This window comes from Eurosta solidaginis, chromosome 2 (genome assembly GCF_040869045.1).
Source record: "Eurosta solidaginis isolate ZX-2024a chromosome 2, ASM4086904v1, whole genome shotgun sequence".
NCBI lineage: Eukaryota > Metazoa > Arthropoda > Insecta > Diptera > Tephritidae > Eurosta > Eurosta solidaginis.
This window is the reverse complement of record NC_090320.1, coordinates 41,844,977-41,864,251: the sequence shown is the minus strand read 5'-3', so window position 1 is coordinate 41,864,251 and position 19,275 is coordinate 41,844,977. Positions and strand designations below refer to the sequence as shown.

Genomic DNA, 19,275 nt, shown 5'->3' with positions numbered 1-19,275 from the left:
GATAGTTTTAGGGATCCGTCCGGGATCCGGACGGGGTCATTTCGGGACTATTTCGGGATCGTTTGGGGGCTCTTCCGGCATCATTTCTGGATGGTTTTCGGGATCCGTCCGGGATCCCGTCGGGATCATTTCGGGACTTTTTCGCGACTAATACGGGATCATTTCGGAACCCTTTCGGCATCATTTCCGGATGGTCTTCGGGATCCGTCCGGGATCCCATCAGGGTAATTGCGGGACTATTAGGGGATCATTTGGGGACCTTTCCGGCATCATTTCTGGATAATTTTCGGGATCCGTCCAGGATGCAGACGAGGACATTTCGGGACTATTTCGGGATCATTTGGGATACCTACCGGTATCTTTTCTGGATGGTTTTTGGGATTCGCCTGGGATCCCGTCGGGGTCATTTCGGGACTTTTTCTCGACTAATACGGGATCATTTGGGGGCTCTTCCGGCATAATTTCTGGATGGTTTTCGGGATCCGTCCGGGATCCCGTCGGGGAAATTCCGGAACTTTTTCTCGACTAATACGGGATCATTTGGGGACCCTTTCGGCATCATTTCTGGAGAGTTTTCGTGATCCGTCCGGGATCCGGACGGGGTCATTTCGGGACTATTTCGGGATCATTTGGGGTACCTACCGGCATCATATCTGGATGGTTTTCGGGATTCGTCCGGGATCCCGTCGGGGTCATTTCAGGACTTTTTCGCCACTAATAAGGGATCGTTTGGGGGCGTTTCGCCAACATTTCTGGATGGTTTTTGGGATCGGTCCGAGATCCCGTAATGGTCATTTCGGCACTATCTAGGGATCATTTGGGAACCTTTCCGGTATCATTTCTGGATAGTTTCCGGGATCCGTCGGGGATCCCTTCAGGGTCATTTCGGGACTATTAAGGGATCATTTGAAGACCTTTCCGGCATCATTTCTGGATTGTTTTCGGTATACGTTCGTGATCTCGTCGGGGTCATTTCGGGACATTTTCGGGATCATTTGGGTTCCCTTTCGACATCATTTCTGGACGGTTTTCGAAATTCGTCCGGGATCCCGTCGGGGTCATTTCAGGACTTTTTCGCCACTAATACGGGATCATTTGGGGACCCTTTCGCCTTCATTTCTGGATGGTTTTCGGGATCCGTCCGGGATCCCGTCAGGGTAATTTCGGCACTATTTGTGGATCATTTGGGAAACTTTCCGGCGTCATTTCTGGATAGTTTCCCGTATCCGTCGGGAATCCCTTCAGGGTGATTTCGGGACTATTAAGGGATCATTTGAGGACCTTTCCGGCATCATTTCTGGATAATTTTCGGGATAAGTCCGGGATCCCGTTGGGGTCATTTCGGGACTATTTCGGGATCATTTGGTGTACCTTTCGGCTTCATTTCTGGATGGTTTTCGGGATCCGTAAGGGACCCCGTCGGGGTCATTTCGGCACTTTTTCTCGACTAATACGGGATCATTTGGGGCCCTTTCCGGCATCAGTTCTGAATAGTTTCCGGGATCCCGACGGGGTCATTTCGGAACTATTTCGGGATCATTTTGGGTACCTACCGACATTATTTCTGAATGGTTTTCGGGATCCGTACGGGATCCCGTCAGGGTCATTTCAGGACTCTTTCGGGATCATTTGGGTCCCTTCCGCCATCATTTCTGCATGGTTTTCGGGATCCGTAAGGGATCCCGTCGGGATCATTTGGTGTACCTTTCGACATCATTTCTGGATGGTTTTCGGGATCCGTCCGGAATCAGGTCGGGGTTATTTCAGGACTTTTTCGGAATCATTTTGGGTACCTTCCATCATCATTACTAGATAGTTTTGGGGATCCGTCCGAGATCCCGTCGGGGTCATTTCGGGACTTTTTCGGGATCATTTAAGCATGGTTTTCAGGATTCGTCCGGGATCCCGTCAGGGTAATTTGTGGACTTTTCCGAAACTATTTCAGAATCATTTTGGGCCCTAATGATTCCTGAATGGATGGACCCCGTCGGGGTTATTTCACGACTTTTTCGGAATCTTTTGGGTACCTTCCTTCACCATTTCTAGATAGTTTTGGGGATCCGTCCGGGATCCCGTCGGGGTCATTTAGGGGTTTTTTCGGGGACAATACGGGATCATTTTTGGACCCTTCCGGCGTCACTTCTGGATGGATTTCGGGATCTGTACGGGAACCCATCAGGGTAATTTCGGGACTTTTTCGGGACTATTTCGGGATCATTTGGGGACCATTTAGGGGTCATTCCATGACTTTATCTGTATTATTTCGGGATCATTTGAGGACCCTGCCGGCATCAATTCTTGATCGTTTGCCGGATCCATCAGGGTCATTTCGGGACCATGTTGGGATCATTTCTGGATCCGTCCAGGATGCCGTGAGATCCATTTTGAGATTTTTTTGTTAATTTTTCGGGATAGTTTTGAAACCCTTCCGGGATCACATTTGGATCCGTGCGGGATTCCATCGGGGTCATTTTAGGCCTATTTCGGAATCATTTTGGGACCCTTCCGGAATCATTTCTTTATGGTTTTCGCTATCCGTTGTGGATCCCTCGGGGTCATTTCGGAACTTTTTCGGAGCTTTTTCTGGACTATGTCGGGATAATTTAGGAACCCTTCCAGGATGGTTTTTGAGAACCGTCCGGGAGCCCGTCAGGGTCATTTCGGAACTTTTTCGGTACTATTTCGGGATCATTTTGGTACCCTTCAGGCATCATTTCTTTGTGGTTCTCTGGATAAATCTAGAATCGTGTCGTTGTCATTTCGGGATTTTTGGGACTATTCCGGAAACTTTTGGAGACCCTTCCGTGGCATTTCTAGATGGTTTTCGGGATCTGTCCGCGATAGCGTCGGGGTCATTTCGTGGATTTTTCTGGATAATTTCGTGATTATTTGGGGATCCTATCAGGTTATCAGCTCATTTAGTTCTTTTTTTACTCAATTACAAAAATAAAATGTATTAGACAGAAACATCTTTTTAAACAGATAACTTGATAAGCAGGCTAACGTGAATATCCCATATATGTAATTTTCTCCTTGCGGACGGGGCCGCGGGTAAAGGCTAGTATTTTATTATAAATGGCAAAGTTTGGATGTTTAGATGTTTGGATGTTTGTATGTTTGGATGTTTGTCCATACGTTTGTCTTTGTGACTCAATCACGCAAGAACGGCTGGACCGATTTGGATGAAATTTTGCACACATATAGCCAATAGTCTAGAAGCTATATCTCCTAGCTATATATTTTTCAAAAGGGGCGTGGTCTCCGCCCCCTTGGAACAGTTATAATTTAATTATTATATTTTTTCGTCTTTGCGACTGAATCACGTCAGAATGGCTACACGGATTTTGATGAAATTTGGGACACTGACAGTAGTCTACTAGCGAAATTTTTTTCGAACATTGAAAGAGGGGTGGGGGTCCCACGAACCCTTCGAGCATTTATTTTTTAATAATTTTTACACATTATAACTTTACGTATACTGGCCTTCACCAATATCACAGACTCAAGGGGTCAAATAAGTCGAGGGCTTACAAAGTAAGCAGTGACACCCTCCGCCCGCCCCCCTTTTTCACCCCTCTGGTGTAAAATCTATAAATTGTTTTAACTCAATATAAATTTTCTCCTAAACCAATAGTCTTTGGTATCTGGTACATACAGATCGAGATCTAGACAATTTTGGAGGAACGATCAGTGGTCCTCTCCTCTACTCCCGGCATCCGCCCTCCGTCAATTGTTTTTATTAGCACGCTTTTATTAGCTTTACCTGTATGTTTCTATGTAACTTTTTATTCGCTCCAATGCGCCTGCTGCCTTATTAACATGGTTTTATAATTAGCTTCACCTTATTTGTAATCCCGTAAGAGTCATATCGAGACCCTTCCGGGATAATTTCTGGATGGTTTTCGGGATCGGTCCGGGATTACGCCGGGGTAATTTCGGGACTTTTTCGGTACTATTTCGGGATCATTTTGACACCCTTCCGGGATCATTTCTGTATAGTTTTCGGGATCCGTCCGGGATCCCGTCGGGGTTATTTTGGGACATTTTCGGGCCTATTCCGGAATCATTTCGGGACTATTTCGCGATCATTTGGGGACCCTTCCGACATCATTCCTGGATGGTTTTCGGGATACGTCCGGGATCCCGTCGGGGTACTTTCGGGATCATTTGCGTACCTTCGAGAGATAAATTCTTGATGGTCTCCGGGATCATTACGGGACTTTTTCGGGGTTATTTTGGGTCCCTTTAGGCATCATTTCTGGATCGTCCTCGGGATTCGTCCGGCATCCCGTCGGGGTCATTTCGGGACTTTTTCTCGACTAATACGGGATCATTCGGCATCATTTCTGGATGGTTTTCGGGATCCGTCCGGGATCTCGTCGGGGTCATTTGGGGACTTTTTCGGGATCATTTGGGGGCTCTTCCGGCATCATTTCTGGATGGTTTTCGGGATCCGTCCGGGATCCCGTCGGGGTCATTTCGGTACTTTTTCTCGACTAATACGGGATCATTTGGGGACCCTTTCGACATCATATCTGAATAGTTTTCGGGATCCGTCCGGGATCCGGACGGGGTCATTTCGGGACTATTTCGGGATCATTTGGGGTACCTACCGGTATCATTTCTGGATGGTTTTCGGCATCCGTCCGGGATCTCGTCGGGGTCATTTGGGGACCTTTTCGAGATCATTTGGGGCTCTTCCGGCATCATTTCTGGATGGTTTTCGGGATCCGTCCGGGATGCCGCCGGGGCCATTTCGGGACTTTTTCGCGACTAATACGGGATCATTTGGGAACCCTTTCGGCACCATTTCTGGATGGTTTTCGGTATCCGATCAGGATCCCGTCGGAATCATTGCGGGACTTTTTCGGGATCTTTTGGGGTCCCTCCCAAGATCATTTCTGGATGGATTTCGGGATCTGTCCGGGATCCCGTCAAGGTCATTTAGGGAAGCGTTCGAGATCCCGTCAGGGTCATTTCGGGACTTCTTGGGGCTATATCGGGATCATTTCTGGATGGTTTATGGGATCCGTCCATGACCCCTTAAGGGTCATTTCGGGACTATTAGGTGATCATTTGAGGACCTTTCCGGCATCACTTCTGGATGATTTTCGGTATCCGTTCGGGATCCCATCGGAATCACTGCGGGACTTTTTCGGAATCATTTGGGATCCCTTCCGGCATCATTTCTGGATGGTTTTCGGGATTTGTCCGGGATCCCGTCGGGGTTATTTCGGGACCTTTTCGGGGCTAATACGGGATCATTTGGGGATCCTCTAGGGGTCGTTTCGTGACTTTTTCTGTATTATTTCGGGATCATTTTGGGACCCTTTCGGCATAATTTCTTGATGGTTTGCCGGATCATCAGGGTCATTTCGGGACCATTTTGGGATCATTTGGGGACCCTTCCGAGATCATTTCTGGGTCCGTCAGGGATGCCGTAGGAGCCATTTCGGGATTTTTTGTTACTTTTCCGGGATAGTTTTTGCACCCTTCCTGGATCATTTCTGGATCTGTCCGGGATCCCATCTGGGTCATTTCCGGACTATTTCGCGATCATTCTGGGATCCTTCCGGAATCATTTCTGTATGGTTTTCGCGATCCGTCGTGGATCCCCTCGGAGCCATTTCGGAACTTTTTCTGGAGTATGTCGGGATAATTTAGGGACCCTTCCTGTATATTTTCTGGATGGTTTTTGAGATCCGCCCGGGAGCCCGTCAGGGTCATTTCGGAACCTTTTCGGGATCATTTTGGAGCACCTTCAGGGATCATTTCTGTGTGGTTCTCTGGATACGTCTAGAATCGTGTCGCTGTCATTTCGGGTTTTCTTGGGATTATTCGGGGAACTTTTGGAGACCCTTTCGGGGCATTTCTGGATGGTTTTCGGAATCCGTCCGCGATAGCGTGGGGGTCATTTCGTAGCTTTTTCTGGATAATTTCGGGATCATTTGGGATCCTATCAGGTTATCAGCTCATTTAGTTCTTTTTTTTACTCAATTACAAAAATAAAATGCATTAGACGGAAAACAAAATTTTAAACAGATAATAAGCAGGCTAACGCGAATAGCCCATATATTTAAATTTCTCCTTGCGGACGGAGCCGCGGGTAAAGGCTAGTAGGTATATATGCGCATAGTGCGTATCGCCAATTCAGCATACTTTTGACAACCCTCCGGCTCTGTTGTGGTCCCAAGATACTCTTCTCCGTTCGCGCTTTATTAGATGGCGATATACTGCTATGACCGTAAGGCCAGCACTCAAGCGGCCTTGATGCCTTAAGCATTGTTACAGTTGCAGCGGTGGTATAATTAAATTACTTTATTTAAGCATCAAGCTATCAACTAGCACAGTACATACATATACAAACATTAACACTAACCTTAATCCCTCAAATGAATCTGCTGATCTCACATTAAATTTGCCTTAAAATCTACTTTACAGGTGCTTTATACAAAAATTGGCATCGCTTTATGGCGTAGTTCACATGGTTTAACGCATCATTTAGTCGCACAACATAATCAAGAGCATCAGCACCAGCAGCAGCAACATTCACAGCATTCGCCACACCAACAACAACAAGAGAAACCACAAGATGAATGCTTCAGCTTACATAATAGCATGTATCATCATCATCATCATCATGCTCATTTGCATGCACATAATCATTGTACAAATAATCATCAACCAACACAGATGACACAGTTGACAACAGCCGCTACAGCAACAACAACACATAACATCAATCATATGCATCAGCATAATCATTTACAACAAACTTTAACGAATGCACCTGTAGTAGGTGGGGTTGGGTTGAACAACACCATGAGTGGTATTGGTAGTAGTAGTGGTGTTGTTGTTGGTGTTTGTGGTAGTGGCAGTAATTTAACGAGCGGCAGCAGTTTATTATCAAGCAAACAGAGTATAAAATATGAGAAACGTGCTGTGAGCATCACCGAAAGTCAGGTGAGTTTTTAATTAAATATGTTTGTAGTTTAATGAGTGTGTGTGTAACAGGCACACGTGCGCTTGTGTTGAATGGCTGGTGTATGTGAAATAACTATGATGTGTGCCCCGTTGTTATAGCTATTATGTGGTTTGAAGTTAATACATTAAATTTTCCTTCATTATATATATAGTTATGGAAGATGACTTTAAAATGTCCTCCATTTAGCACATTGGCTTTGTAGCCAATCTTCGTTCAGTTTTGTTATCCAGAGTATAGATGCAGCATTCCTGTGAAGAGTTAGCTCACGTCGTTACGTGTCAGCTTCCGTCGTTTCGCGTCAGCTTGTTGTAATAAAGTGTCGCTAAAATAGATTCAGTCAAATATTGATTATTTAAAAATCATCGGTTTACTAAAACGGGTTTTAAAAACTTTTGAATATATCTATATTACCCATCCCCGACAGCCTTTGTTGCTACTAGATATGTATGTAAGTATGAACATTTCGAAATTTTCTCAGACCACCAATTCACACCACTAAAGTAGTTAGTTTATTTCTGGCTTGATTTACAAAAATTTTCTTAGAAAATCATTAAGTGCAAACTTTCTTATATCTTCGAAAGTTTAACTGACAAGACGTGGGCAGATATTCGTACTTATTTATTTGTATATATGTAGCTAGCCGTCTTAAAATCCACAAACCTTCGGCAAATAAATGTTAAGCAAGAACTTTAAAAAGGCATCAAGAAAATCAAGAGTAACTAACCAAAACTTCTATAAAAGTTAGTTTCAACTATCCAATAACTGACTGCATCAAAGTGCCAAATGCTAGTCTGAAGTTTGACCCAAAGCGGAAATGTTTGGCCAATTAAGCACAAATGGATGAAGGAAATTTCTGTAATGGCTAACTTAATAGAAGAGGAAAAACCAGGCGAAGAGCACAAATCAACTGAAACTTTTTAGTTAATGACAGTTAATTTTAGGATTTAAATAACTAAGCAAACAATTCTATAGCATTAATTGAAATTGATAGAGTTTACAGATATACATACTGTCTATTTTTTAGTAATTTGAAATATTTTAGGAGTGAACCAATTAGCAGTGTTTCAGAGGACAAGCTTAGCTATATGATTCAAGGCCGATTTAATGTGGTTCGATTTTCTGATCGAGGGTATTGGCTAAAATCACGAGAGACTAATGTAAAGATTGCAAAAGAATAAATAAACGATAGCAACAGCAAAATTATATCGAAACCAAACTCCAACTGTTGCTCTCACTCCCACCTCCACTCCCACTTTCACCTGCACTCTCACTTCCACTCACACTCTCGCACACCTTTTACTCCCACTCCAACCCACGCTTTCACTCCCATTCCAGCTTTCACTCCGCCTGCCACTTCAACACTCACTCCAACCCTCACTCCCAGTCTCACTCCAACTGCCACCTCCACTCCCATTTCAACTCCAACACTCACTTCAACTCCTACTCTCACTCCAACTCCCACTGCACCTCACTCATATAGCGACTGCTGAATGGAATATCATCCTTTCTCGCCTATCGTTTCAAAACGCCCTATCTAAGACAGCGTTTGAATAAAGCCCTTACAGGAAACAAAGCTAAAATGACTCTTTCTTTAACAGATAAAATAATGTAAACTTCTTTTTGTTAAAAATTTCCACTTATGTTTCATTTAATGTAGGTTATTTCCATTTACAGATAACCGTTCGGACGAGGGCAAACGAATTTAATACTTTTTATTGAAAAAATTATACTACGATATGCCAGCTTCAACAATTTTTTCAAGGGTCGGCTTCTTTCCGCTAACCTTGGCCAAACGAACCACAATGATTTTGCTCTTTTTAATTTTGGCAGGTTTTTAACTTGAACATTTTTTGTATCATTTTTTTTGCAGGGTGGGCTAGCGACAAAAGGGTGGGCTACATACATAGCCTTTATTTTCGGGATGCCAGGTTCAAGCAACTTTCAATTTTTTTGTTTTCGAAAAAAGGGTGGGCTATCCTATGCTAACCTTGGTCAAACGAACCACGCGGTAAAAGCAACCCTTTTGCACTTGGTTTTTTTTTATTTTTTTTTTTTTTTTGATTTATGGAGGTTATGAACTTGTAAGTGGGCTAACCTTGGGCCACAAGCCATTGTGTAAAACAATCGATTTTTATGTATATATATTAGACTGGGTCGTTTTATTAACCGATGTCGCGCCATCGATTTTTCGATAGGATTTGGGCTCAGGAAAACAAGTTCCACTACGTGTACCCAAACAAAATTTTTCAAGCCTGCGAAATTTAATTTTTTTGACTTTTTTTCGACTTTGATTTTTAAGGTTTTTTTCATAACCTACTAAAAAAATATTAATTTGATTGTAAAAATTTCATGTAAAATATTTTTTTTTCAAAAAACTGTTATCGACAACGTTTTTAGCGGACGTTTTTGGGTCGGGTTGAAAATTTTTTAGTAGGTCATGAAAAAAACCTTAAAAATCAAAGTCGAAAAAAGGTAAAAAAATTAAATTTCGCAGGCTCGAAAATTATTTTCTTTGGTATGCGTACTGAAACTCTTTTTTCTGAGCCCAAATCCTATCGAAAAAGAGATGGCGCGATATCGGTTAACTTTCGTCCATACAAATCGACCCACCCATATATAATTAATATTTTTTTTTTTTGATTTTGAGAGGTTTTGAACTTGAAGTTTTTTTGTTTTGGGTGCTAGCTCCACACAGCCTATATAAGACAGGTTTTTTTTGTGTTTAAACTTTATTGTTTTGAGAAAAAAATTCCTAAAGCGAAAAGCGTTCCACAAGGATTACAGATTTTCCGCGTTTTGATAGCTTTGGAGTAGAATACTTTCGCAGTTGGACATTTGTGTATTTCCCTTGAGTTATAAGCGCTAAGATATATATATGGAGTGTTCTTACAGAAGATATGTAAGTTTTCCTTTAGCACAAATTTTACAACAATTTTATTCAATAACAGTCACGCCTAATGGAAATTCGGTTGTCACCTCATTTACTGGATAGTCAACAATAAACAAGTCGATATCGACAGAAACTGAAAGGCATATATAAATATTAAAACTCATACACCATTACAAACACACTAAATGTAAACCATCTCCTTTTATCTCCATTTTCCCCCCTTGTTGCTTTTTATTCACCTACTTTTTTCGCTTCTTCCTACATGATTTCAACGCTCTTGGCTATCAATGCATTTTTTGCAAGTTTGTGTGGCTGGTTAGTTGGTGGTTGTATTTGAACAGCAAAGATTAGCTTAGAATGAAAACGTTCGTCGAAAAAGAAAAAATGGAAGGCGAATTCAAATTTCAATTGCATCAAAGTTTCCTTTTCCCTTTTGCTTAATCATTTCTATGAGCCAAAACTGAAATTTGGAAAACTTATGCTTTGCCTTCCGTTGAGTACAAACCTATTAATGATTGTTGTTGTTGAAGAGTAAAATTGTAAAAGGAAATTTAGTTTGAGTTCGATATTATTTTGCGTGATAGTTTTTTAATATTTTTTGGATTTGCGTATGGCTAACCTGCATGTCGCGGATGACTTTAATTTTAAAATTATTACATCTTTTATTCAATAGGTGTGTCTGTTGTGGTGGAAAAAACCTAGCCATACATTTTCAAATAGGAAATACAAATACCTTTGTAAACGTTCTCTGATTGTTTTGACCGTGTTCTTAAAAATAAAAAATAAATGTAAGGCGCGATAACCTCCGAAGAGATCTAAGGCCGAGCTTCTCTTCCAATTTGCGTCGTGCTCCTCTTGATTTTTCCCTACAAATTGGCCGGACGGGACCTACATGTTTTATGCCGACTCCGAACGGCATCTGCAAGGCAGATGAGTTTTCACTGAGAGCTTTTCATGGCAGAAATACAATCGGAGCGCTTGCCAGACACTGCCGAGGGGCGACCCCGCTTAGAAAAATTTTCTTCTAATTGAAAAATCTTATTTCTAAAATTTTGATGTTGCTTTGCCCGGGAGTTGAACCCAGGGCATACGGTGTGATAGGCGGAGCTCGCTACCATCACACCACGGTGGCCGCTAACCGTGTTCTTGGTTGCATGATAATTTTGTTACCGCTTCTTCTTCATTTGGTTATTGTTTCATTATCGGTTCGCTATCATTTCGTTTTCGTATCATCGTCGTTCTTAAATTTGTAATTACATTTAAATACCGTTCCTTTATATCCTCGTTATCGTAATCATAATCCTTATCGTGTCATAATCGACACGTGATGGTTTTGTTATCGTTTCATAATCGTTTTGTTGAAATTTCATTACCATATTTTATTGTTTCGTTATCTTTCTGTTTCGTTATCGCTTCATTAACCTTTCGGTTTCGTTTCGTTATAATTTCCATATCATTCCGTTATCGTTTCGGTCTCGTATCATTATCGCCTCGTTATACTCAGCTGAGCAGAGCTCACAGAGTATATTAATTTTGACCGTATAACGGTACCCCTTAGCGGCATAAACTAATAGAGATAGATATAGACTTCTATATATCAAAATGATCTGGGCGAAAAAAGAAATTCATTTAGCCATGTCCGTCCGTCCGTCTGTCAGTAAACACGATAACTTGAGAAAAAGTGCGATAATTCATTACCAAAGACGGATAAAGCGATGAAACTTGATAGGTGGGTTGACCTTATTAAGCAGTATAAAAAATTAGTAAAATTGGTACAATCGGCGTGGCACCGCCTACTTTTAAAAGAAAGCAATTTAAAAGTTTTGCAAGCTGTAATTTGGCAGTTGTTGAATATATCTTGATGAAATTCGGCAGGAGCGTTACCCTTATTACTACATGTGTGCTAAATTAGCAAAATCGGATGAAGGACACGCCCACTTAAAAAAAAAATGTTCAAAGTCAAATTTTAACAAAAAATTTAAATCTTTACAGTATATAAGTAAATTACGTCAACAATCAACTCCAGTAACGATATGGTTCAAAAGTACGAAAATAAGACATTTTCAAAATGGGCGTGGCTCCGCCCTTTTTAATTAAATTTTTCTAGAATACTTTTAATGCCATAAGTCGAACAAAAATTTACTAATCCTTGTGAAATTTGGTAAGAGCATATCTTCTGTGGCGGTAACTGTTTTTTGTGAAAATGGGCGAAATCTGTTGAAGCCACGCCCAGTTTTTATGCACAGTCGGCCGTCTGTCCTTCCGCTCGGCCGTTAACATGATAACTTGAGCAAAAATTTATATATCTTTACTAAACTTAGTTCACCTTCTTATCTGAACTCACTTTATCTCGGTATTAAAATTGGCTGAAATCCGATTATGACCACGCCCACTTTTTCGATATCGAAAATTCCGAAAAATTAAAAAAATGCCATAATTCTATACCAAATACGAAAAAAAGGATGAAACATGGTGATTGGATTGGTTTTTTGACACAAAATTATAACTCTAGAAAAAACTTTGTAAAATGGCTATGACACCTACCAATAATAAGAAGAAGAAAATGAAAAAGTTCTGCAGGGCGAAATCAAAAGCCCTTGGAATCATGGCAGAAATACTGTCCGTGGTATCACAAATGTATATTTTTACGAACATCAGCAACACTAAGGGGTACTGCCATCTCTAAGCCGATCCTAAGCAGCGCCTTGTATGCACATCCATAAATCAATCATTATGTATCTACATAAACGAATCAATCATTATGTCTACACATATGTACGCACACGCAGCGGAGAAGAGATGCACAAACACACGCAGATATCTTATCTGAGATGCTCCCGAAAGTACGCAATTGTAATTGTGAAAGTGTCGCTCACAAATACGCGCATATGAGAAGCTATACACGTGCATCTGTAGTTATAATTATACGACAGTAACTAAATAAATTCTGGAGCGCCTAGAAGATGCAACGAAGAAATCACAGAGTATAAAAGCACCAAAGGTAGAGGCGCTACAAGCAATTTTGACTAAGACGCTATCTGGCGAGCAATAGCAGTAGAGTTATTTATTGTGAAGTACTTTGATAAAGGCCGTTTTTCCATTATTCAATATTGGAGTTATTTATTCAACAGTTTAGTGGTACGAATTTAGCAGAAGCTTGCAAATAAGAGTAAGTAAATTCGTTACAATATAAATATATTAGCGGTACCCGACAGATGATGTTCTGGGTCACACTGGTCCACATTTTGGTCGATATCTCGAAAACGCCTTTACATAAACAACTAAGGGTCATTCCCTTTTAAAATACTCATTAACACCTTTCATTTGAAACCCATATCGTACAAACACATTATAGAGTCACACCTGCTCCACCTTTATGGCGATATCTCGAAAAGGTGTCCACCTATAGAACTAAGGCCGCTCTCTTGAAATACTATTTAATACCTAATTCTGTTAATTTATTGTTTTTGTCTCTTTGCGGTTTTGTCACAATATCGTATTAAATTTCTAACTGTTTAGTAAGTATTTAACTCCCTGATTGCCTTATAATGGGACATTTGGTAAACATTTAAAACCAGTTAAAACTGCTGTTTTAAGAAAAAGTTTTCAGAGTGAGTTTAAACTTTAAGTTGACTAGACTTTAACTCTGCTATTTTGGTCGATTAAGATAATAGTTTGCTGCTCAACTTAATGTAAGCGGCCAAAAGCCAAGATTAAAGTCTTGTGAACAAGGGTTTAAACTTATACTAAAAACCCTGGCCTTAATGGGCCCAAAAGCTTAATATTCTCTAAAATGTAGAGTTTCCCGTATCTTGAAATCATTCTAAATCGAAAATTGTAAAAAATATAAAATTTTATTTGCGAATACAAAACCTTCTGTAGGTTTTTATATTTTAGTCTAGGACTACCATGTTGAGTCATATTGATTGTGGAAGGTAGAGTTTTTTTTGTAGCTAGTATAATGTACGCTTTTGCGCCATGTCCCTAATGATCCCAAGATAAATAATATTGGCAAGCTGGAAAAGAAATAAAGTGCGCCTAAAAGTATGCACATTTATTTAGTTACACAACTATGATTTTCCTACTTTTAGGGACTTTTAAAATTGAATTCGAAATGTTTTCCAAATGAATTGAAGAGGTAAAAATTTTCAAAATCATTAAGTTGACAAGTTTAAGTTCAAATACATCATGAATTCTGTAAAATGTAACTCTGTCCATTCCCGGCATTGGTAGTCGTTTTATTACCTTCATACTTCGCATAGAGACATATTGGTACATTCTCACACACACATCATTTTTTGAGTGCATCCAGAGTACACATGTGTACACTGAAAGAAAAATACTGGTAAAATCAACCGAAATACGGGTCAATTCAATCGAAATTTCTGTCAATTTTTATCCTTCGCAACAAGATGTTGAATCAACTGCGCACAAATCGATGATTCGTAATTGACCGTTTTAGTAGTCAAATGAAAAAAAAAAGTTGTTGCGACAGTTTTGTACGACAGTACCAACGTTGCGGCATTTGCAAGGCAGATGAGTTTTCACTGAGATCTTTTCATGGCAGAAATACACTCCGAGTGCTTGCCGAACAGTGCCGAGGGGCTTAGGAAAATTTTCATCAAATTGAAAAATCTTATTTCTAAAATTTGTATTTTGTTTTGCCCGGGGTGTGAACCCAGGGTCTTCGGTGTTGTAGACGGAGCACGCTACCATCACACCATAGCGGCCGCCATATACATACGTAAATATGTGCATACATATAGTACACAGCATACATAAGTACAAAGTAGAGAGCGCAATGAGCGTATAATTCTCTTTGATATTTGCTCTTGTATTGACTGTTGATCGCTGTTAAAATGACCAGTGAGTGTTAACAAAAAAATCAGTTAGATTGATTAGGAATCTGTCAATTTTACAGAATTTTGTTAACTTAAGAGCGACAAATGACTAAAATAATTTGTTCGCTTGACAAAGAACTCGGTCGAATTAACCAATATTCGATCAGCTTCACTGAATCTCCGTTAAGTCAAGAACAACAGAACCGATTTGTTGATTTTACTAGCACCATTTCTTTCAGTGTTGCTCTTCTAAATAATTCTAACAAAATTGCATCGTTTCGCCTTAAGGATTCTATCTTAAACTGTTCAAATGAAGTGAGAGCACACTTGAGTAATTAGTTAACAGTCAGGTCTTTTAGAAATGAACATGCACATATGAATGTATGCAGCTTGAGAGGTGATCCTTATAAATCATTGTAGATTGTGAGTAATCTCGGTTGAATTGTTAATTTTACCACGCTGTTATCCAGCAACTTTTTCATTAAAATGTCTGTAATAACTGGTGACGTTGGTGATCCCATTGGTAATCCTCTCAGTTGTGTATAAATAATGTCGTTGAATTTAAAATATCTGTTCTATTCAATGCAGAACTTTAAAATTTCCATGAATATTTTCTTAGGTATTTTAGTGAATTTTTCTATTATGGTCCATTTTTCTCGTATAATGTCAAGTGCAAGTTGTGTTGGAACACTAGGAAACAGTGATACAACATCGAAAGAAATCATTCTTTCATCGTCATAAATATACGTATTATAAATTTTATCTTTGAAGTCGTATTTTTAATGTTATAATTTGAATTCGTTGTCAAGTTTTTCAAAATGTTTGCAATATATTTACAAAGGCCGTAGGACGGTGATGAGGAAACAGAGCATATGGGTCTAAGTGGAGTACCTTCCTTGTGAACTTTTAGAAGCCCGTAGATCCTGGGAGATAGTGCCGTTGTAGTGATCATATTATTTCTTTCCGACTTGGAAATAATAAAAAAATAAATGTAAGGCGCGATAACCTCCGAAGAGATCTAAGGCCGAGCTTCTCTTCCAATTTGCGTCGTGCTCCTCTTGATTTTTCCCTACAAATTGGCCGGACGGGACCTACATGTTTTTTGATGCCGACCCCTAACGGCATCTGCAAGGCAGATGAGTTTTCACTGAGAGCTTTCATGGCAGAAATACAATCGGAGCGCTTGCCAGACACTGCCGTGGGGCGACCCCGTTTAGAAAAATTTTCTTCTAATTGAAAAATCTTATTTCTAAAATTTTGATGTTGCTTTGCCCGGGAGTTGAACCCAGGGCATACGGTGTGATAGGCGGAGCACGCTACCATCACACCACGGTGGAAATAATACCCATTTTAAAAGGTTTATCTACTAGACCGTTATTTTTAGTTTGTAATCTGGATGTGGGATCTTGTCTTTGTACTCTATACATTATCAAATCATTTAGAATTTCATTCATATTCTTATTGTAGTCATCTATTTCCATTGCTACAGTTTTATTACCTTTGTCAGAAGTTAGAATTCGAATATTGTGATTTTGGTTAAGAAATTTACGTGTTCGTTCCACTGTGTCCACTATTGCACGATCTATTGCACAGGGTTTGTTTGTTTTTGTATGTTCTTTTATCAGCAGAGAAAATTTTGTGCGCGACTCCTCTTGTTGTTCTTTGCTTTTGTGTGTTTGTATTAGCTCTTCACCGTCCGCTCTACGGGCTTCCAAAAGACATTATACGAGAAAAATGGACCATAATAGAAAAATTCACTAAAATACCTAAGAAAATCTTCATGGAAATTTTAAAAATTCTGCATTGAAGAGAACATATATTTTAAATTCAACGACATTATTTATACACAACTGAGAGGATTACCAATGGGATCACCAACGTCACCAGTTATTGCAGACATTTTAATGGAAAAGTTGCTGGATAACAGCGTGGAAATATCAAAAATTAAACCGAGATTACTCACAAAATACGTTGATGACATATTCGCAATAGTCTATGAAAATGAGGTACAAAACACACTGGACGTATTAAATTCTTTTGATAGACATATTAAATTCACTACGGAACTCGAAGACGACGGAAAGTTACCCTATCTCGACTCAATTATAATAAAACAAGGCAATCAAATCAAGTTAGTGTGGTATAAGAAATCAACATTATCAGGACGCCTCATTAATTTTCATTCGAAACATCCTAAGACAATGATAATTAATACAGCAATGGGCTGTATAAAACGAATGTTGAATATATCGGACGACACTTACCACAATAAGGTTAAGAAAGAAATAACAGTATTAATAAAAGATAATGATTTTCCGGATTACATTATTAAAACTTTAATAAGAAGAGCTCTTTCAAAAAATGTGAAAACTAGATCAGAGAAAGCGAAAATATTTAAATCTGTAGTTTATGTACCTAAACTATCAGAGCGCCTTGCAAAATCTGATTGCTATAATAGTGAGGAAATAAAAATAGCCCACAAGCCAATCAATACATTAAAATGGATTTTCAATCGTACTAAATCGCTAATACCAGAAGCAGAAAAAAGTGACGTTATATACAAAATACCTTGCAGAGGTAATGACAAAGGATTATGTAACAATATATATGTGGGTACTACGAAATCAAAATTGAAAACACGTCTCGCACAACACAAAACTGATTTTAAAAGTTGTAATCATACAAATAACCACAAAACAGCAATCATGGCGCACTGTGCAAGGGAGGCGCATGCTCCGAACTTCGACGACGCTTCAGTTATCCAAAAAGAGAAACAATGGAAAAATAGATATACATTGGAAATGTTACATATAGTGAATACACCGACGGACATATGTATGAACTACAGACAGACATTGATAACACAGCGCAAGCATACAGACACTTGTTAACAAAAAAGAAACAGTTTAATACTCCTCGTTATACAGCACGAATGCGAAATAATGTAGGTATCAAGTGTTTTGATTAAAATATAAAATTATTGTTTGTTACATTATATGTTTTTATGTTTGTTGTTAGTTCGCCCTTGAAGACGATTACCGATGTGTAATCGAAATATATTGGCACAAAATATAAACACCGTGTTTTTATTTATATGACCTCGAGCCAGCAAGCAAAAAGGTTAAATTAAATTATTTCGGAACTAGCTTTGACAACAAAGCAAATCGTGTAAAATGCGCCTAAAAGCATGCAACATTAGTACTGCATACGCTACAGGAAAGCCAATTCACAAGAACTCCTACGAATACGATACTGTTGTGAGTTCCAAATAGTCTGAATCTGCTGGTGTTTGTAAGAGTGCGGTACGAAAGTTTCTACTCATCTTATAATTCTTTAAGGCTTTCATGCAATATTGTTAATTTTTTTCATATGGTTATTTTAGAGTTCTAAAATCAATCAAATATTTCTATAATTTTTTTTAAGGCCGACGACAGAGTGATAGCTATAAGCTATGCTAGGCGAGAAGCAATTTTTATTTACATATATCTTTCAAGCATGGAACGTTTCTAGCACTCTGACAATAATGTTCATAGCTTTCTATCTATTTATAAACTTTTACTTACTTTCACTTGGCTGTTGTTTGTAATCAAATCTTGCAAGTTACATTTGATACACTTCCCGGTGTCCGATTGAGCTGAAATTTTGCACACATGTATAACTCCGATGACAATGCAATATTGCTTTGCGATAATTCGATATATTAATCGATAACAGAGTTATCGCTAAAGATTTGTGTTGACAAGGGAATAAAAGATTAAATCCTTCGTTTAGAGGGATGGTGAATAACCTACAGCGGCCCAAGAACGAGGTAACTTGGTTTTTTTTGTGTATACAACGAACGTAGAAGTTAGGCTGTTATCGCTCAATGTTGCATACTTTTCTACGCACTTGATTTTGTTTTACAGATTTAACTCACAGAGCAGAGATCTGCAATGAATAGTTGTAAACTGAACGCGACATAGGCAAAGGCACAATAAAATATGATTTTAAGTTAGTTTGCACTGTTTGACACAATTTTATATGTGCTCTCTGTCAAAAATGCTTCAACTAACTTAGTCACAATTTATTTCGATTAATATATTCGCATCATGATATAAAAAATCGTGTACTCATACTCAGACAGGGTTATTTAAACGTAGCGATTCGTATCAGTAATTTGGTTGAGAGTCTTTTTCATACTGACACCGCGTTAGCGTTGAACGGGAAAGATCTGACAACCGAAGATGCTGATATCCGAAGTGAAGTTGATAACTGATTATTAGCAAGATCAATTAATTGATGGAACAAAAAACAATGATCAGATTGATGTTAATAATATAATACACTCAGACATGAACAAAACAGGAGGTCTTCCAAAAGAACTAGAAATATTTGTTGGTGCTAAAGTGTTGAGATCTAACGTTGGCGTTGCTAAGGGACTTGTAAACGGAGCAATAGGTCACATTACTGAACTTATATGGCCATATTACAGACGTGATGAACTATACCATAACGATACTACATGACAAAGTATACTTTGGTAACAATGGCGTTGACATAATACAGCCTAAATCAGTTCA

General features: G+C 39.3%; 1 protein-coding gene across 1 annotated transcript in view; it reads left to right on the top strand.

Moving 5' to 3' along the window:
* LOC137239613 (trissin receptor-like) overlaps positions 1-19,275 on the top strand; it is a 123,264-nt gene that overhangs the window by 99,428 nt on the left and 4,561 nt on the right. The window contains exon 5 of the mRNA XM_067765124.1: positions 6,442-6,963. Within this exon, the coding sequence (XP_067621225.1) occupies positions 6,442-6,963 (522 nt within the window). The remainder of the gene's footprint in view (positions 1-6,441; positions 6,964-19,275) is intronic.